The sequence below is a fragment of the Falco cherrug genome, chromosome 9 (assembly GCF_023634085.1).
Source record: "Falco cherrug isolate bFalChe1 chromosome 9, bFalChe1.pri, whole genome shotgun sequence".
NCBI lineage: Eukaryota > Metazoa > Chordata > Aves > Falconiformes > Falconidae > Falco > Falco cherrug.
Window position 1 is genome coordinate 26,052,757 of NC_073705.1, and position 22,492 is coordinate 26,075,248.

The window sequence follows — 22,492 nt, forward strand, 5'->3', positions numbered from 1 at the left end:
GGAGGGTCATAATTGGCTACAAAAATTAAGAACAGGAATGATACGCTGCATTGACTCATACTGAGGAAGTATCCTCAATAACTCTTTAGATACTCCAAAGAGAAAACAAATGGTGGTGACTATGATTTCTCCTTAAATGAACAAAGTAACCAGCAGCCACGCAGCAAAACATCTTTCAGAAAGCCTGCTGAGCTCCATCCCTCGCACTGAATCTTCTCCCTTGCTCCTGGGAATAGCTCCAAGCAGGAAAAAAGAGGGACAATACACATGTGGGAATGGTAATAAAAGATACAGGGACTGAACTGATGCTGTATTCAATTATTTCAGTTAATGGAAGAGATAACATTGTCAGAAAGCCTTTGGCTTTCACAGCTATGAAGTCATATTTTACAAGTTCTGTCAAGAAGAGATGGGCTCCTTTTAAAGAAGAAGGTAATTTTTCAATAGAAAATTGCTGTGAGGCTTGGGCTTTAAACTACAATCACATGGGATTGGAAGCAGAAGTCCACAGGTGGATATAAAAACAGATCCATGCAAGGGATAAACTTGGGGAGTGAGATTATTCAACAACAAGGCTATAGGAAGAACAGTGAGAACAGCAAGTCTAATCTGCAGAGCATCCTGCAACACCTGAACATCCAGGCTCAGAGTAAGAGAATGCCAGCAGGAGATGCTGAAAGCATAAACTTATGATCAAAATTACACATAATAGTGACATAGCAGTAACTGGCTAAGAAAATTCACAATTAGAATATTACTGCAGGAAGGCTTCACTTGTTCAGGCAAGACAGGACAAGCCTTGGATATCAGAGATATATACACTTGGTCTGAGGTCTCATTCTCTTAAGCAAGCTAAAAGACTGTAGGAAGTTACTATTAGCTGGGTAAAAAACTAACTGGGACACCATATTCTGAAAACAGTTATCATCTGGCCGTTGTCAAACTGCAGGGGACACGTAAAGACTGTAGTTCCACAAGAATGTCACAGAGTTCTACATTATTCCACTTACTCACTACCGTCTTAGAATAGTGAATACACCTTCCAAAACGCCAACTTGGAAGAGAACAGAATTCAAAACGTGTTGGTTTTTTTTTAGTTGGTTAGTTTGTGTTTTAATCAATTGGATAAATAGCCTAACATTGTCCTCAAATGTGTAGAAGAGCTAAAAAGAAGGGATGCTTAGGATAAAACAATCATTGCAAAAGAGGCTTGAATTACAGCCTTTTGAGTAACAGCTGTAAGGTCAGAAGACCTCAAAGGAAAACTGCCTTTCAGGAAGATCCAAAACATTGACTATTAAAGTTTTTGTGTGAAATAAAAATATTGTTTTCTATTATTATACACAAATCAATTTTTAAATCTTTTGATCTAGGAAGTAACCAAGTCAATTATTTGTAGGGCACTAGCTGTTGATGTTTCATTTTACTGTGGAAAAACATACTAGGCAAAACGGATTTTCAGGTTCATCGCTCATTAATTTCTAAGTTGACCACAGCTTGCTTACAACACCATATTATTATTTTTAGTTGAAAGAAAATTAATCAAATAAATATTAATCTGAAAGCTGTTTTGTAATCTAAGACATGAAATTAAATTTGCAAACTCATTTACACATTCACAGTTATAAGACGATGGATTAGATATTCCCTTAATAGTTTCTACTGCAGGGAGTCAAACTGTATGTATTTGATACGGTTTCAGAGTTATTTGCATTTTAAAATCTGCCTCTAAAGTAGCCATTAGAAATAGATTTTAAAGGTCAAACACACTTTTAAAGTTTAGAAAAGTGGGAGACCGTGGTCTCCCACTGTAGGAGTGGCTACACCACTGAAGATACAGCAAGCCACAGACTTTCCTCAGCGCCTTCCCTGTCACAGATCTGTGGATGAGTATTACCTGCAGGTTACAGACTAATGATAAATTTTCTATTTTATTGCACTTTCATGTATTTAAATCAAAAGTGTTTCAGAGCAGTTGTATCCCAAAAACCTGGATACATGAAGTGAGAAAGCAAACATTTGATCCAGCACCACCTATTTTGTGACAGGCAACTTCATGCTGCCTTGCAGGGAAATGGGCACAAAAACAAAGGACAGAAGAGTACCAGCAGAACCAGGCTGCCGTTGGGAAATAAGCCCGTTGGGAAATTAGCCCTTGACAACAGCATGGCACCTCTTTGGATAGCCTTCTCACAACTGCAGAGCACTACCGCAACCTCCCTAGCCATTTATTTTAGGAGCTATTAATGCCTCCTTTCTGGTCAGCAGCAGAGAGATCAAATGATCATAGCCACTGGCATGATCCCATGATCACAGCTAGAAGAGGGGGCATGGCATAACAGTGTGGGAAAGTGTGAGATCCTGATCTGGTTTCTAAAGGGAGAACCACCACAAAAGTGATATGGAGATGCACAACACATGATGAAGCTACTTCAGGATTTAGCATTTTTAGCCTAAAAGACATTTTCTTCTTGTCATTAGCCTAACGCCCACCTAACAGAAGGTCGTGGCTGACCTCTAGTTCCCACTCAGCTGGGACAGTACTTCCAGACAGGCAGGAATGTAGCACACAAGCATCTCAGAAGACTTCATCTGGGGACTTTGCGTAGCACTACTGCCACAATCTACAGCACTGCTTTTGTACTTTAAAAGTAGTGTCCATTATCTTAGTATTAACTGTAACTGCAGTGAAGCTTCATGATCCTGAGACAGAGTGACAATTCTTTTACAGCTTTTACTAAGCCAAGACGTGGCTGAACACAACCTATACCTGAGTTATGTTAAGCAAATGCTTCAACTGGGAAAAGCGCTGCCTCTGTGGTTCCACTCAAAGATCAGCTTTCAACCAGTACTTGAGGCCATCTTTCTGAACACGGATGGAAAGCATAGTGAGTGGCCTTTAACGCAAAGGCAAACATAGAGGCAAAGCCTGAACTTTGCATTGCTCCATTTCCATTTGACCAACAAGCTGCAGAGCACTTCATTTTTGTTCTTACACTGTTGACAAATTTGTTCAGTTCCTGGGATAAAAGCAAGCAGCCTCAGGGTGTTTCTAACTCACAGCTCATTTCCTTTGGCTCTTTTCTGATCAGAAGAGAACAGCAGAGACGGGCACTCAGACGCATTAGTTTGAAGGAGCAGAAGCAGAAATGCTCCTGAGCCACAACCAGGTGAACATAATTCCAACCTCACAGTCAAGTGTGTGTGCATACTCTGTATTTTAATTTCTCCTTCCAGTGGCTAACCTGTCATAAAAAGACTACAAAACACTGGAAACAGAAGTACAGTGTTTCAGCCCAAGAGCAGATGCTCTGTGCTCACGACAGCTGGATATCTTTGGAAATGCATACTCAGCATGTCATATCTGGCTTCTCACATCCATGATCAGCTCATTAGAGGTCTATTTCTTTCAGGGCTGTCTTTGTACAAACACCAGTACCATTTAAAAATCTTTACCTCCAATTTAAAAGTGGCATCAACCCATTCCATGACATCAAATAAATAGATTGGTCTTTCTAGCCTACTTCAAAATCCCTGTTGCACTGAACATCTGAGTGCACAAAACTATTTGACATTTGACTAACTCCTTCATACAGTAAGGACTTGTTACTATGGAAGGAGTGTATTTACAATAGGTTTGTGCTTCCAAATGTCACTCAAGCAGCAGCAGCAGCATAGCAGCAAACCACCTGGTGCCTGCCATAGCATCCTGTTAACAAGTGGATGGAAAGGCTGCATTGGTAAGTACAGTGGCAGTACATTATTTGACTATACTCTCAGAAACTACTTGGGTAAAGACTTGCACTACCCTTTCAAAGGAAATTCTGTCAAATAAAAGAGGCACAATATTTTGGCTGTATTGTCCCTATAGCTGTGATGTGAGACTAACTAGTTTAGGAAACTTAAAAAATAACTGTTGGAATTGAAAATCACACACACACAGATTAACGCACATATTGTGTGGCAAGGTTTTATTAGCGGGGGATCTAGAGGGGTGGCTTCTGCAAGAAGCTGCTAGAAGCTTCCCCTGTGTCCGATAGAGCCAATGCCAGCCAGCTCCATCATGGACCTGCTGCTGGCCAAGGCTGAGCCCATCAGTGACACTGGGTGGCAGCGCCTCTGGCATAATGTATTTATGATGGGGAAAACGCCTTGTGGAACAGCAACTACAGACAGAGAAGAAAGAAGAGTTTATGTGAGAGGCACAGCTCTGCAGCCCCCCAGGTCAGTGCAGGAGGCCAGAGGGCCTCCAAGTGCTGGAGCAGGGGTTCCCCAGCAGCCCATGGTGGAGCCCACGGTGAGGCAGGCTGTGCCCTCAGCCCACGGAGGTCCGTGGTGGAGCAGATCCCCGAGGAGGGCCCCACGCTGGAGCAGGCTCCTGGCAGGGCCTGCGGCCCCATGGAGAGAAGAGCCCAGGCTGGAGCAGGTTTGCTGGCAGGACTTGCCACCCCATGGCAGTGACTCCACGCCGGGGCAGGGCAGAGTGTGAGGAGCCCCCTGAGGGGGCAGGAGCGGCAGGGACAGGGCGTGAGGGACTGACCCAGCCCCTGCGCCGCTCGGGGAGGACAGGGAGACACGGGGGGTGAAGTTGGGCTGGGCAAGAAGGGAGGGGTGGGGGGGAAGGTGTTTTAAGATTTGGTTTTTGTTTCTTATTATCCTGCTCCGATCTGATTGACAATAAATTAAGCTAATTTCCACAAGTTGAGTCTGTTTTGCCCAGACAGTAATAGCTGAGCGATCTCCCCGTCTTTATCCCAACCCTTGAGCCTTTCATTATATTTCCTCTCCTCGGCCCAGCTGAGGAGGGCAGTGATGGAGCAGCTTTGGTGGGCACCTGGCATCCAGCCAGGGTCAACCCAGAGCAATGCAAAGAACGTAAAGAGGCTATTCAGCATATTTGTATTTTCCAGAGTCTATGGATGACAAAATTGGAAGAGAGGAAAGCTTGGCAAGTTTCAAGTTTTCTAAAATTTGTAACTTGATCATCCTTTCCATGCCTCTGCTTTGAGTGAGGACTGCTGTTCCAGAACTGAAGCACACAGTCCAGAGCCACACCACTTTATACATGACACTGCACCTGCATTGCTCAAGACAGATGAGTGCTATGTAAAAGCAGGCTTGGTGAGGACAAAGTAACAGACTTAAGAGTTGTCTCACTAACAGAAGGTGCTGCGAAGTGACTTAAAAAGTGGCACAGAGGAGTTTGTCATCTGTTGCTGCTCACTGACTTCCAGATAACAGAACTCAGTTTGCAAGCAGAGAGAGCACCCCCTCACGTGCAACACCCAGCTGCTACAGACCAACTCAGCCCGAGTGCTCAATCCTCAAAGACAGCTTGACAATCATAAAGGCCTACAAATCAATAGGTTTTTAGAACAGCTTCATATGTCATGTCAAATCTCAGATCCTTTCCATCGTTGTACTGTGACCACTACTAAAGTTTCCATACCCATCATGATCACTGTATAACCCTGCTCTCTTTGGCAAGCTTGCTTTGGAGTCACCAGGTGGGTTTTGAGCACATTTAAACCTGCAAGGTGAGAGCAGCAAAGCACACCGTAATTTTTTCATCATCTCTGCAATGGTTCTAAACATTATCCCCTTCAACTTCAACACCTGACTCAAGAATCATTGACATGTGAAATCCACTGCTCACCTTCTGATCCAGACTGTAGGCCAAGATCCACTCTTCCTGCCTGGGATGGAAGAGCAAGCTCTGGATATAGAAGTTCAGACGGTACTTCTGGTAGGTAGCCCCTTCATCAGAGCTGATGAGGATGCTGCTCTCAATCTCTGGATCACTAAGAAGCATGATCTAAATAGAAAAATTGAGGGAAAAGAGTGTTAATGGAAAAGTGAAACCGAACATCATTTAAAAGTGAGGTCATACAGCACTGATTCCTATTAGATGTATTCAGAACATTGTTCAACAGTGTAAACAGACTACAGGATTTCCCAAATACGGGTTAGGGCGGGGTTTTTTCCAGGCTTTCACTTCTGTTTTATTTGCTGATTCATTCGGAGATTTATTTAGTGATTTCTTTTTCTTGTTTTATTTTTATCCAGATAAACTCAGAAAGCCCAGCAATAATGAAAAATGCTATGTTGCTATCAAAGTTTATTTTGGTTGGGTACAGCAACTTCAGACAGCCACACCAGGCTGTCCTGGTCCCTTTCCAGTCTAGCATCTCTCTTCCAAGCATGGAATACTCTCTCCAAAAGTACTCAGCAGGGTAGTTCTGAGATTTAAGGCCCATTATTTGGCAACTTCCAGAGCTACAAATGAGACTATCACCTCCCTGGAAACACAGAATGCCTACCTAGACTAGCTGCTGGCATCTGAAAATCATCCATGTGCATATGCACAAACATTGATACATGATCTCATATATCATGTTTCCAATTTACACAGTAAGAGATATTCATTCACTCAGTGAAATAATAATTTTCCCCAAGCACAGGAAAGTGTATGACCTCAATTTGTACTGGGAGGGAAACACTTCTGAGCCTCTAATTTTAATTAGAAAATTATTACCAATATTTTAAAATGGGTTGATTCCACATTATCAGATGGCATGCTTTACATAAATGTTATCAAGAAAAATGTTGTGGAAACATTAACACCATCTCATTAACATCTGGAGAAAACGACATCACATTAAAGCAAATGCCAGTACCATAAAATAAAGGCAAACAGTGGGAAATAAATTAGAGCTGTGCTAAACACAGCAGGTTATTGATACAGTAGCTGAAACAAATATAGAAACTGCCTTTCAGCAGGAAAACAGATCCAGGAACTGCCTTTTTTAGCTAGCTGCAAAATGATCAGCTAGCTGAGATCCACTGCAGTTTTGTTACACTCACATGTCCACATTAACTTTTCTTAAGCAGCTTCACAGAGCTCCAACTTCAAGACTACAATAGGGTAACACATTAATTTTGACAGCAAAAATCAGTTACAAGGAATAGTAAGACTCTTGGTATGTTAGATCTTGATCAAGCAAAAAATTTCAGCGCTTTTTTAATCTTAAGTGCCTCATTAACTCCATGAAGTCACCAAGGGAAAGCAAATATAATGTAAATGGTTTCTGATCCTTTCCATTAAGAAATGAAAAGGGCCTTTAAAACTAGAACTGAACATTGTCCCAGGGTGAAGTCACCTGTATGAATACAGCTTGAGCTCTGAGCTCCTTCAACATCCCTCACATACACCGCTTACCAGCCTCATAAAGCAATCTCCAACTGTTCCACAGAAAGCCACACCACAAGTCCTGAAAAAGCACACTTGCATTGTGCTCTGGTACACAGCGTGGGAAATAAGAAACATTCCCACAGGCAACTGAACCCCCGGAAATCACTCTTGATAGTAGGTCCCAATGGCCTCCACCTAGAAGGAAGCTTTGGTGTGTTTCTTCTTTCCAATTAGATCAAAATATGTATTTCATTTTGCTCCAGACAAGAAGGGTTTCCCCCAGTATTTCAAGATATTTTTTCTGTCACTGGTGACTTAGACTTCAAAGACACTTTATCCCCCAAATATACACCCCTGTTCATCCAAAGCATTTTGCCTGTGCCAGACAGAGAACTGCAACATATTTTAGTAAAAATCACTTGCTTCTGCAGAATGGAAGAAGGATGTAAGATTGCCAATATAACAAGATATTCCAGAGACATCTTATATTTAAAAGGAAGGAAACTTCAGGAATAAAAAGATTTTCCACTTGATATCGCAGCAGGTTACAAAGTTAATAATGCTGCATATTAAAAGGTCACTGTTAGATAGAGGGAAAGCTGGAAGAGTCTAACAACAGTTATACCTTGTAAGTGCCATGACATTGGTCACCCACCCCTCTTCATCCAGTTCTGATACTAACTCTCCACTCTTCACATAGAGAAAAGAACACACCCAACATCTCTGTTGTCATCCAGCCTCCCAGCCAAGGCCGATCCTACACAAAGCAGGGTGGAAGAAACAGGAGGCTCAACTGGAATGAAAAAAGCCACCACCAGTCATGCGGCTAGAACTGGTCCAGTTTTGTTACAGGGCAAGCAGGAAAAGAAGAGTAGGAGTCTCTAGGGTTTCATATTTTTTTTGTTATTGTCTTTTTCCTACTGGAAGCTATGAGGGGAGGGGACAACTTCTCACAGGGAAAAGAAATAGCAGGACATTTGTCAAAGGCCTGAAACTGCCACTTCTCATTATGGGGCCAGGGCGAAGAAACCACCCCGGTAGTGATTTAGATTAATCGCTTTTCATTAAGAACCAATAAACAAACTCCAGTCAGTATAAGCATTTCTGCCAACACCCTGTGTTGCCATTTGTAATTGCCATAAGGAATAGCAAAGGAGCACCAGAGACTTGTCAAATGTAATTTATAGGGTTTTAAGATTTAATCATTTTCTATAATATTAAATTAAATGGCAGCCTTTATTAAAAAGGAAATTACATTTCACCTTGCTACATTCTAGTATACACACACACACACATATATATAAAAATACTATTTTCAATTGCAGTCTTCAGTTTAAGTGGAGAGAGGAACGGGAGGCAGGATTGATTACTGCTGAGGGTAAGTTCTTGAAAATATACTTGAGATGAGGTTGTTTATACTACATAGCTTTTCCTCTAGAGGCTATAGCCTGACCTCCAAAATTCAATGGGCAATGAATGGCAAGCACCAGACAAAACAAATCAGGCTGAAAATCGGGCTGAACTTCAGGTAGCTGCCTAGGAGATGAACACAGAAGATTGCTGACTGGTATGTGGAACATCTCCTTTATAGCAGGAGCTTTAGGGGCAATGGTAACACATACAGAATTGTTCTGAATTAGCTTCAGCTCAGCAGAACGCCAGACACCAGTGGGGGAAGCACACAGAGGGGAAATGATTCAGAGAGGCCACCTTGCAAGAACAGCATTAACTACAATGTATGGACTGAGGTCTTTGGCACAATCAGAAAACACATCCAGCTCTGAATACATCAAGGGGATTTATCCCAGGAAATAAGAAGCACTGGCTTCAGGCAGAAAGAAAAAGGAGGGGAAGTGTCATGCTATACATACCATACATTCGGTAAAAAACCTGTGGAAGTAGCTGAGTCACTCATATTTGTTGGAGAGCGTGTGCGACCCTTAAAGGAGCTCTGCTGAAATGGCATGGGCTCTCGTGGGGTTAATATAATAAAAAGTAAGGCATGATTTGTAACTAAGAGCTTGAGTTCCTGCTACCCTGATTAAAATGCCAAGTGTGTCACTAGGTTAATGCAAACACCTTCCTCAGTGTTGGTTTCACATAGGTTGTGTGCAGGTGGATGAGTCAAGATGGTGACACACTCCTCTTCCTCTGCTCCAAGCTAGCCAGGCACAAAGACAACTGTGACGTGGAATATTGAACCACACCACTAATAAGCTAGCACGCTTCTTAGGGGCACAACGCTACAACATGCCCAGATGCTGCTGGCTTGGAGCTACAGGTAGCCTGAGCTCCTATCTGCCTGAATCTGTCTACTGCAGTTATGCCAGACTCTCCTACAGCTTGGCACTCAGTTCTTCCCTCAGCACCCTCCACAGTACTGCCCTCATGTTAGCAGGCCTGCTTGGCACAGCACCGCTACCCTTCCCCTTCTGCACCCAAGGCACAACAACACATGTACACACACCCCATCATATTACCTGTATCCATATAATTGGATTCAAAAGCTTTATCACCACTCTTTCTCCCTGGTTCTGTGTTATCTCAACACAACAGAGATCTGTTTTGCACACAGCTGAATCTTTTAATAAACTACCTCTGGACAAAAAAACCCAAACCAAACGTGCCACATAAAAGGCATTTTATTATTATTATTATGTTTTATTGAATCCTTTTATTTTTCTCAACCAACAAATTTTTACTGTAAATAACTGAAGTGCATCTCTAAATCAGTATGAAGAAGTTTTGTAGGCACAATATCTGTAGCAGTAGTACCACTGAGCTATATTAGCAGGAAGTATCTCAGTAAATGAACAAAGAATACGGGTTCAAAATAAATGTCTTTTGTTCCCACAAATAAGTAGATAGCATTAAACTATTGTGTACTGCCTTCTGATCTTCCTTTTCGTTTTAATATGCTTTTCATAAGCAGTCCTTTTCAGAGGTCCCAGTCACATTCTCATTCACCTATATAAAGTGCTATTCTAAAAAGAAATAAACAAAAGTGTTTTTTTTTAAAAAAATCCACCTACAAACCACCCAAGCCTCCATAGCTACAAAAGAAACCCAGCTCCTTAAGGAAAGTATTAGCAATTTGCTCTGTAGCACTGTATTGTCCTCTTCTGCAATCGAAAAGGTAGCTCTGCCACAAATGCTCCTGCAAAAACAGAAGCTTAAGGGTTCATGTTTACAGCTTTATAGTGATTTTCATCTTGAAGGTGTTCAGCTTACATGTGAAATGGCTTTATTATTATTTTTTATGCCTCCTCCCACTAGACTTTCCACTCTAAGCACTTCAGGTCCTCCCTCAAAAAACCCCCAACTTTAGGTCCTTCCTAAAGCCAGGCTATACTTATACCAACAACAATAAAACACAAATCTGATTTTTAAAAGATTTTTTTTTTTTACTTTTTAATTGTTGAATTAAAGCATTTAAAGGATTGCATGGTCCCACAAGACTATAAGGAGCTAAGCCTACTTCTCCAAAAAAGTTCCATATTGGCTTTGATTTTAAAAAGCCAAAAAGTTTCAACAATTTATGCTGAACTGTCAATGCAAACAGAGGACTTTTGCTTTGACTGGATTTACGATGTCCTTTCCTACTTTTGAAACTGAAAAACCAAAATCAAATGACATTCAGAGGCTTAAAGATACAAACCCCATTTTCTTCCTTCAAAACGTTAGTTCATTACAAGTCCCCAAAAAAGTTCCATATTGGCTTTGATTTTAAAAAGCCAAAAAGTTTCAACAATTTATGCTGAACTGTCAATGCAAACAGAGGACTTTTGCTTTGACTGGATTTACGATGTCCTTTCCTACTTTTGAAACTGAAAAACCAAAATCAAATGACATTCAGAGGCTTAAAGATACAAACCCCATTTTCTTCCTTCAAAACGTTAGTTCATTACAAGTATGCCCAGTATGAACAGTTCGGAAATCCTTTATGGGTAAAGTAATTTTTTACTGCTGAAGCATTTCAGATCAAATATTTGACCATCTGAAATTTCTCACTGGCAAATATTTGGTTATTCATTCCCTTCTCATTTTTCCTCTCCCTACATCATTAATGCAATTTACTTGCCTTGCAAGCCAAAGGATGCCCTCGAAGGTACTTACACAACCTCAACCTCTCAGAACACACCTGCAGCCCTTCTCTGCCAATCCCATGGAGGACAGATGCAACGCATTGCAATGAAAATTTCATCTTTTTCTTTTCTTCATTCCTCACCAAATGTCAGTTCAATTTAAAAACTTCAGTTTAAGTACATCAGCCCCAACCCCTTCGAGACTAAAATGTACTGGTGTCACAAGTAACTGTCTACTTACCAGCAAAAGTAACATCCATATAAATCAGCATTAAGCTAAAGGTTATCTTTGCATGATTTGCACTAGTTTAGAAAGCACACCTTAACTTTACACAAACTTCTACAGATGTTCAGAAACTGCTAGATACCTGCTCACTGCCCTGTAGATATACTGACTCCTGCAATAATCAGGGGAAAAGGAAGCCAACCTCTACTTCCCAGTCACCAAGACCAGCATATCAGTCAGACAGGAAAAAAAGGGAGATGACAGTAATAAAAGTCTGCTCTAAAGAGATACCGTTTTTATTTAGACACAACAAAAGCAATCCACCCCATTACTTAGGGATCAGCAACTGTGGTGAGAGGGACATCTGAGCCAAACACAAAGCCATGAAGAAGGCAACAGCTTCTGCATAATTACCAACTTTGCATCCCAAAAGGAAAACTCATTACAATCCCTTGTGTTACAGAGTTTCCCAGATCTGGGGCTCCTTCTTGTCTCACATAGCTCAAAAAACTTCCTTAATGCTGATAACCTGTGGGCATGAGTCAAACAGTAATGGTGCACTGAGCTTTTATGAGAGAGAAATTATCTGGACCTACCCCCTTTCAACTTCTTGTAACTTCACTTCTTATTGCCCAAAATTTAACATTAATAACAGGTTTAATTAATGAATATAGCACCAGATCACCATCTCTCAGAACCATAACGCTGTAATCTTAAAGGATGAAGTGCACTGCACTCACTCTATAAGGGTTTATGAAGCATGTGTTATAAAAGTACCTCAACCATAAGGCTTTTATACCTTGGCACTCACTTCAATACAATCCCATAAAATCCAAGCAATCTTTAAGTGTTAAAGGTGACTTTCACTACTGTATTTATTATTGGATAATGAAAAATGAGTCAGACACCCATAGAAACCAAGCAATGAAATAGAGTTTCCTGAGGCTTTTGGATTGGGTCTGCATTATATGTACCGTGACCAAAGAACCAAATAGCTCTCTTAAGACCTTTCAGGCACTTCATGTTAACCTTTCTCCAGAACTTCCTTTCCAACAGGACTTCTTTGTAATTACAAACCAGCTTCTACTCTGCAGAATCCCATTGCTTGTCATGGACTTTCCAGATGTCAACAGCTGTTTCTGTAAGCATCCAACTCCTGTGAAGGACCTCCTCCATAGACTCCTCCAGCTGTGCTGGTGACTGCAGCTCTCTATTGCAGTAAGCTGGTTTGAGAAGACAGCATAAATCTCCAACACTAACGTCATGGGGAACCCATCTGCAGGTTCCCCATCTTTCCAATATTGAGAGAAAATGATCAGAGAACATCGTGCTCTTCAAGGTTACACGCAGATCCTATGTCTTTGTAGATTATTTTGTCTTTTGGAGAAGGTAGATGAAAAAAGAGGACCATTACAAGGTAAAGAATAATAAGCTATAAAATGAAATTTATTTATTTTTTTAAAAAAACTAAGACAGCAGTGTCTCCCAGTGATATTGCAACACAAAAGGGACATCACTGGGATGCTTGTTCATTTGTATGAATATCAAATCCATTCCTGAAATATAATATGTAATTATTCTGCTGTCTCCTTGGTTTTAAATGTATATTTAGACAGGCCATCTTCAAAACTGAGAGCAAGTTTCATCATAAGTTTCGTAAGTCATATCACAATAATATTCTGCATAGATATCAAGATGATTTTGTCATTCAGAAATGATGCAAGCATAAATCTGCTGTCCAAACAGCACACCCTCTAACCAAGATCAAGTACCCCAGGTTCACTCTTAACTTGAAAAGCCCCTCAGCAGAATCCTGGTACTGTCAAAAATAAAGCTAAGAGTTTTAGCTATAACCAACCCAATATGTGACTTTTCTCAACAGAACCTCTGAAACAGTAGTTCAAGGGACCATAAGTCTGGCCTATGAGGCTGAATAATCTACACACACGAAATCCTAGTATTATACTCAGTAAATATGCAATTGGAATATATAGTCACAACATGTGCCATATACAGTTGGCTCAGTCAGGGAAGACTACACATTTCAGATTACAGCATCTCAGTAATTCTTTCATTTGCTTCTCATAAAGATTAAAAAGGGCAGAGATGCCAGAAAGACTTTGGAGAGACTGAGATAGAGCAGTTTGGTGGCAGAAGAATTATTTCTATCATCCTCCTGTCTGAAAATCCATAGGAGAGATATCTTACATGATTAACTCTGATAAAATAGATTAGCAAAAGCACATCAAATGAGGACCAACACCATGTTGCCTTCTCTAAGGAGATGCATATCAGCCCATCATACTTGTTTACAGTGAATAACCCCAGTGAATCTTTCTGACCTCTATTATTTCTCATATCCGGTTATATCCAGATAATAATTGCAATTAATTGTTCAGATTTGTAAAAATTAGAACAGGCTTTTGGCATTGCAGCCATACCTGCCATAAATTGACTCACCAAAACAAAACACTTCACAGGATTCCAATGCTCACACACACACCCCATCCCCTATAGAGAGCTCTTCATTTAATTACCACCTCTAGCAGCTGTGCAAGAGCACAGATGCACCTTGCAGGATGCCCTTAGGATTAAGAGCAAATCAAAGCTAAACTGGATACAGAGCAAGAGCCCCTCAAGGAAAACCACTCTGCCACTCCTTGGCAGGTGGGAAATGAAAATATATCATGGCTGTAAGGCTTAGGCAAAATCAGAGCCGGGAACTGAGACACTCTAAGGCTGCTGTCCTAACATACCCACAATGCCAAATCCCAGGCTGGATCCGCTTTGCATGCACAGGAGTGGAATAAGCCATCGTACTAGACCCAACAAAGCAGAACATCTCATCTTTGTTTTACTGCTAAGCAGGTCAGAACAACATGTCTCCCTGCTTTCTCTTGTCTTTTTGGCACTGGACACATGTACTTTTCACTTTTAATTACCAGGCACAGCAGGCATTTGCTTGTTAAATTTCAGGTGCCAGTGGGGATGGAAGCCATCCAAAAAGCATGTGTTTGACCTGGCAAAGAGTGACTGATTGGCAACAGCCACATGCTTAGTTGTAAAACCTTTTCATTGTCACAGCAAGGCAGAGTTTACCCAAGGTTACTCCATCCCATTATGTTCCTGTTACAGCTGCACATTCTCCAGCTCCCCACAGATCATCAGAGCAAAAGCCCTCTGCCACAGTAATCCCACTTTCCCGAGGCCACTGTGTGCTGTTCAGCCAAAGGCATACCACAGCATGTTCATGCATAGTGCCCCTCTATGAACTGCCAAATGGGTTACAAGCATCACCATATGGCTGGTTTTGTATATACCCAGTTTGACCAGCACTTCTATGACTGGGCCTGGACCAGAATTAGAAGGAACCCGGGCAGATGACCTTAGGTAATAACTGGTGCTTCCACAGGAAAAACAGACAGCAAATCAGCAGAAGAGAAACATAAAGCTTCTGACCTACATTATGCTTTGCTCTGAAGTCTGGTATTTCTGCATAGCATAGTTCTGCATGATGCCTTTTTACTTTTCTCAGTTCAACACAGGAAATTCCTAACTGTTGCAACATCTAACATGTTTTGTGGTCACCAGCTTTTTCTAGTGACACAGAACAGCTCTGATCACAAACTGAAAGAGAAAAGCAGCATTCGCTGTTGTAATTATATGCTATTTGAGTAAATGCACAACCATGCATTGTGCCATTCTCCATAGAACTACAAAGTAATTTGCACCATTATAACTTATCATGTAAGCAGAAATAGTTACAGAAAATAACGTTATCAATAAGGAGAGGCTGTGTGCACCACAGCTGCTGGAACTGAGAACACCATTTATATGAAAACACTCCTCTGATTATAGGTCTCACTTGGGAGAACACTTTACACATGGGAATAAGTTTACTCATAGTAGTTGCCCCATTACAGAAAACAAAGGGATGTGCATGGATAGTTACTTATGGGGGTAAACTTTTGCAGGCTGCATACAGCAGTCTGTTTCATTTGAGGACAGTAGAGTGTTTCATGACTCTTTAGAAAAATAAAAATTGTATTATGTATCTCCCTTGAGGCCATTAAACCTGAATAAAATTTTAAATGCATCATTGCTTCTCCTCTGCTTACACATTTTGTTTTTCTGCTTTTTAGTCAGATTGCAGAGAGAACATAGACAGCAGTCAGCTTTATTCACGTTCACATCCAGATGCTAGCGATGTATCTCAATTTACTTAACTGGCAACTATTACTCATGTCCCTCACTGTCCCTAATGTATTCCTCCTAACTTTTTCCTACTGGAGGAAGCCGAGGAGGTAGGAGAATATCTATTCATTTTCTGGATGGAAGGCTGAGGCCCCCAAAATTTAAAGGTTAAAGTTAACAAAACATGCTGGCATTGCAGTGTTCTGCACAGTAGCACTCGGGTCTAAGCTATTCACTGTGGTTGCAAGCTCCACATGCTAACTCAGGTGCCAGAGATCCTAATACATGGGAAGGTTCAGGATGCAGGAACAGGATTAACAGCTACCAGCTCACTGGCTTTGATGTTTTCTGTTACATTGGCAAAATTAGTTCCCAGTGATATAGTCCTTGCAGGTTTATGGTAGAAGTCTTGTCTGCAGTTACACACCAAGAAGGTGAGTGACCGTGACCCACAGCCACTATGTCCTGTTCCAATAGGGTCACTGATACCTCACAGCCTTGGGAAAATCACATACTTTCTTTTCCGTGTCCTTCCATGCACATACATAAGCCCTGGTCACTGCAGTGACCTGAAGGACTACTGTAAGAAGAAAGGAAATTGGAAAAGTGGACAAAGGTTTTATGCGCAGCACAACCCTGAAACTTTGCTTTAGGAATCAAATGGCAAAACTCAGAAAATTGCCAGCCTGACTCCACCTTTCCACCCATTTCCAGGTCTTGAGCACTATGTTCATCGCCTCCACTCCATTGCCACGCATGTCTCTGAGCACAGCTGCTACATTGGTTTTATTGCTTTCTTGCAGCCTTTTTAAGGATCCCATTGGTCTGCCGTGGAACGGCTCCAAGGGAAGCAAAAGATGTCAGATAAGCTTTTTTCTCAGAAAAAGGACAACCTGATTTGTTGCAACAGGGACTTAAAATATCATGGGGCCCACTGCAAAAGGAAGCACTGGTCTCTCCTCACAGAGAGACACAAGGTCTGGGCTAAACGTCAAGCCCCCCAATTTATAAGAAAAGTACAGACTGAGTTTCCTCTAATTGCATCTGTGCACGACTTGGAAAATTCCCCTCATTACCTTCAGAGTACAGCAACACCTGCCCGTATACAATGAAAAAAGGCATTTTAGGATGGATAGGTTCAAGGGCGATGAACTTGCACTAATGGAAAAAGAAGCCTTGAGCACTCTGAGATGTGCTGAAACGTCTCTCTACGATCTAGCCTAGTCAAGCTCCATGCCAAAGAAACACTGCTCCTAATACAGCCACACAATGTTTTCCGGAATTCACAGTGCTGCTTGGGATAAAGATTTTTACACAGAATTGATCACATCAGAGCTGACTAGCTACTGCACTTACACTATAAGAGGCAGATGTGCATATGACAGAAACTGAGACAGTGGCCAGCGTGTACCCTGCAGACTCTGCTAATCTATTCTATTAAAAATGAGAATTCACTCAATAATGCTGAATTCCTCTATTCTTCACTTTGGAAAAGAATGAAATAAAAAGACATTTTGGCTTAAATTAGTGGGGTTGGGATGGGGGTAGGAGGGGGATTTCCTGAAAGAAAAATAATTGTGTCCTGGTGAACCACCTCTCATCGCTAAAGATCAAGGTTAGAGCACTATGCAGTCTTCGAAAGGACCCACCTGCCCCTTTTCCACGAGCTGCTCTCCACCCATTCTGTTATTTTTCCTCCTTTTTAATAACGGGACATGCTGACTCGTTATTATTGATTGATGACCCTGCTGTCTCTGAAGCACCATTCCCCTCTCATTAATTCAAAACTACCTCATTTTTCATACTTCATAAATTAATATGTTATTGGAACTGAAGCAGTAAAGGCAATGGCCACGTTTCATAGAGAGGTAGGGAGGGTGGAGAAAGGAAGGAAGTCTCATAAACCCATCCTACATCAGGATCTACAGCTGTGTCTGCCCTGCTGACAGGCTGGGTGTTATGTAAGGCAGCCCCTTACAAGGTCCTGTACATCCTGACAGCCCTTCTTTGTCCCTGTAACCATGGCGGGTGCTCTGAAAGCTCACACAGGTCCACTCTACCCAGTTCATAAAAGCAATGGCCATGCTAAGTGACAAAATTGCAGCTTTATTTTAGTGGATATTATAACTCCTGATCTGTCCTTTAATGCTTGCTGGTTAAATTGGAACAAACTACCGCTTTATTAAACACTTACAGCCAACTCTGGAAAGTCTACATCTAAATGTGGATGTGACCTTTCCAGTTTTACCCCATCTCTTCTCTTTACAACCTTGTACCATCCCTAAGGTCCCGTAGGACCCTGACTCTAGCAGTACAAGGTGAAGCAGGCAGAGAGCAACAGGGAGGTGGACTGACTTTTAGGAAGCCAGACAAGGCAGCCCTGTTATAGACAAACACCGGCACCCTGCCAAGCTGACTCTTACCTGATAACTGTCCTTTTTTCTTCAAATCTTATTTGCAAGTTCTATAAAAACAAAGCTGACATATTGGCTTGTGTTTCTCCCATGTTTCCACCTCAAAATTTGAATCCCCAGCTATTCAAGTAGACAACAAAATGCAATGATACCCTTCTCAACAAATTTTAGGGTTCTTTTAGTATGATGGGGCTGGGAATTGTATTTGAAGTGGTAGATACCTACAGTGCCAAACTAACACTGTTCACCAAATCTGTTCTTGCACACAAAACAACCTCAGGGAAGTGTGCATGGTAAATAAGTCCCAAGGGTTTGGATTCTGGTTTGCCTTTTCCTAAAATCTGTGCCTGCTTTCATTCAAATGGCCATTTTTTTCCCAAAGCCTTAGGCAACATCTAAGCAGGGATTTCAGGATCACAGTTTCAGTCCTTGGTGGATAAATGATGTAGCAGGTGTCTGACTGCTTTTTTCTTATTTTACTTATACATCTTGTGTCTACATACTTACTTTTATCAGCCAGACTTCCAATATCTATGAAGGCTAAAAGAACATTTATCTAACAAAACATTTTTCATAAAGCCAACTTAGCCAGCCCTAATTTTAGTCCCTATTTTTATTAACTAAATCCTGCATTAGGTTTCCATTTGCTTTAAATACTTAACTCAGCACTAACCAAATGTATATTAAATGCATTTTTCATAGGTTTCTGAAATTAAGTAAAAGCTCTTGGAATACAGTAATACAAAGACATGAAATGCAGATGCATAAAGGCACACACATGCAAATCCTGGAGTTTCATAATATATGAACATTTTTCTCCTCATGAACACTGAAATGATGGCTTTCAGTGTAGTATCATTAAGATAGGTATAAACAGAAACAGATACCCATCTCTTTTCTAACCTGCTCCCCTCCACCCCCATTAAATAATGCCATATGTGAGCATTTTGTTAATTATCTCAATTGGGTTTATTTTTAGAGACAGTTGATGAGCCGTGGGTGAGGTTCAGTGGGATTTGAGGGTTTTGTTTATTTAGTTTTTAATGCATCTGCTTCTTCAGAGAATTAACTGAAAAAGCCCCAGGAACCTCTGGTTTTCATGTTCATGCATATCAAGGGACAGCCTTCCCTGGAGTACAATGATCAGGTTGTCCTTGTTTAAGCGAGGGGAAAACTTCCATTGGGATCTCTCATAAGTTTAGGTCCCAATTCTGCACTGACAAATGATCATATCCCAGACCACAGATGTTATATGACTTCCATTTATCTCTATGATTTATGTCAAGTCAGAAGTCGTAAAATTAAAACATGCAAGCAAACAGACAAGCAGTTCATTGTAAGTCCTGCAAGTACAGGAGCCTACAGGTCAAGGTCCCAGTCGGGAATCTGACATGCCAGGTCCCCACAGCCCCAGGCTGCAGCAGGGCAGAGCATTCTATTGCAGGAGTCCCTTGACTACAAAGACCCATAAGGAGGCACAATCCACAAATAAAGTAATAATAATAATAATTTTTAAAAAAGGCTATTTGGGCATACTGAAAAAGACTCTATGTTTTATATTCTAATAACATTCATATTTTGCCTTTACATCTCAACATCTTCCATTCATTGATCTTGAACCACGTTTAAAACACTAATAAAATTAGTCATCTAGCATCAAGAAACTGTATTTTTTTTCCATAGGAAAGGTCAGAGAAATCTACTCTGAAAACGTGACTTTTCTGAATTTAAAAGAGACAATAAAAATCCCTTCAAAAGGAGAAGTTTCTGAAGTCCTCTTCTCCAAGTATTACAATACATCTGTAACTCAAGAGATTTCTTTCACACAGTTTCAGGTCATGGTTCTACAAAGATTTACATAAATTCTCTTCTTTCTCAGGTGACAAATTCAAGCTGAATTAATTGGACAAGTAGAGAGAATTCCATGCACAATAGCTCACAAGACTGCACCTTGTACATAAAACACATCATGTCACATATTTTCTGACTCTACCATGGATGTTGTGGGTGACCTTGAGGACATCATCTTTGATTCATCTGTATGTAAAGAAAAATATTACAACTTCATTCACATTGTATTCCTGTATTTGAACTGTCAGTTCTGGAGACTGACAGTGACTGTCCCTGAAGTGTATTTACAAGACAGAATACAGCGCCTTGTTAACCAGGCTGCAGTCACATTTGTACAAGCCACTGGTACAACCAGAGCAGACAAATCTGAGCTCAGCTAACCCAGACGCTGTGTTTCAGAGCTACAGCCTTTCCTGTACAGCAGTAGGCAAGTTCTAACCACATAGGCTCTGGACTGGGTGGCATGGTTTTTAGAGTGCTGAGAGGCACAGGAACTTCATATACCACTCAACAGGTCCCAGGAACAGGTGCACAAAGAAACGGTTACAGCTGTATTTGCAGCTCAGGAAATTTCAGTCCTGTTAAAGCAAAACCAAGAACTATTTAGTAACTGTATTTCACTGTGCTGAAGGGAAAGATTAGGGATAAAAGACAGTAGAAACAACTAGTTCTATCATTCGTGCCCTGTGGCTCTAACTCAGCCCTGTTGCCTTTGTGTTATAAATATGTTTGCTGAGATCACATCATCAAGTGCCACTTTGCAGCACATGCTGTTTTTCACAGTGTCAGCAGAACATGGAAAAAGGGTCCAAAGAAACCTTCCATCTGCCAGATGGCTTTAGGATACTCCAGAGCTCATTTTCTCACCAATAGCTCAGGATGCAATCTTAGGAAAAAGCAGCAGATGACTAATGGGAGCTGTAGCAAAGTATGGCAGCTCGGTTTGGGCTGGGCTAGCAAGCATCAGGTGCATGCTGGAACCTCTGCCGCCTCAGCCTATCACACATTTGCTGAGTAAGGACAAAACAAAATGCTGAGGAATTCCCTTTGGGAACAAATGAACTAAGAAATAAAAGAAAAACAAAATCCATTTGGACTGTGGTTCTGCCCTGAGGCTCCAAAAACAGCTGAGGAATTCCCTTTGGAGATACATGAAGTCAGGACAGAGTTTGCTCTCAGTTACTCTACAAGCGAGTGAGAAGAAATAAAAGGGAGGTCAAAGCGACTTGCGCTCATTTAGGATGTCCAGCTTCTGTAAGAGAAGCTGTCACTCCCAATGTGCTAGCTTGTTTCCAGTCAGGTAGATGCACTCCTCTTCAATTTCAATAATACAGTCACAATTAACTTATCCCTTCATTAACCTGAACTGCAACACAGCATGCTTTCTGCCAGCTCATAAACAGTTGCTGCACAGAAACAAACAAATCTAATTAGATTTAGTTTCAGAGCTTCTGACTCCAAATACCTCTGAACATTTCTCATTCTGACGAGCCAAGTTCGGAGGCGTGACTAGGTATGAGAGGTGCGGCATGCCTTTGGCTTTTATAGCTTCTGTGATTTGGACTGCCCCTCCACTAACAGCTGGGAAACTAGTCTGCAGAACAATTTTCTCAAAGCTCTTTAATTGAGCACTGTAACTTTATTTCTGCTTTATGCTGTTTGCAACTACTGGTCAAATTGCTTAGCTAGATGGTCTGTCTATAAATAAAATCTCTAATGCTTCAGTTGGGATATGGGGGGGTGAATTTTCATTTCAATCACTGCACCTGGGTGATATTTCTGTGCAGACAGTCAGCATAAAAGACTACAGACCTTTTAATTCTTCAAGTTATCACCTTCAACAATCGTAACAGCACAGGAGAAAAGCTAAAGATGACTGCATCCAATTGAACTGCAAAGCAAATTCTTCAATGCAATCAGGACCTCCCATTTGTCAATATCTCATCAGAGCAATGCTATATACAAGCAAGTGCTTTTTGGTTTGAGTTCGTTGTCATTCTCTACCTTTTTCCTCTCTTCTTTTCCTTTTAAATACTTTTTGACTCCATCCTCTCAACCTTCACAGGAATTCAAAGCATAGAGATAAAAGTTTGATAGTGAAAACTGGGTTTTCAACTAAGCAACACCTTCACCAAGAATATGCATTCTTGACAGAACATTTAATGAAAAAAGTAATACATGAAATCTATGGTTCAACAACAATTCCTTGAGATTCAAAATGGCATCTTAGTGCCTGAAAGGAGCAGTGCTTCAGATGTATGGGACTGTCATTCTCATCCTCTTTCTGCATCCTTTGGAAGGACTTTGCATCCCTCTGTGAGGCATCAATTCTAAAATTAATCCTGTTATTGACAACCAAGAAGAAAGCAAATGTTCTCGGGATAGGGGATCTTAACCAGCAGAACAACACATGCTAGAAATTAGGGACTTGCAGCACTTCAGCTCCAAACAGTGCCACTTTGAAATGCATGCAGGCAGGCAGGCAAAGAATCATAGGCTGATTTTTTTGTGGAAATTATCCAATTTTCTA

General features: G+C 41.1%; 1 protein-coding gene across 1 annotated transcript in view; it reads right to left on the minus strand.

Annotated features, from left to right (window-relative positions):
• Positions 1–22,492, minus strand: part of SORCS3 (sortilin related VPS10 domain containing receptor 3) — a 304,363-nt gene that overhangs the window by 135,395 nt on the left and 146,476 nt on the right. Inside the window, exon 4 of the mRNA XM_055720617.1 lies at positions 5,657–5,815. Within this exon, the coding sequence (XP_055576592.1) occupies positions 5,657–5,815 (159 nt within the window). The remainder of the gene's footprint in view (positions 1–5,656; positions 5,816–22,492) is intronic.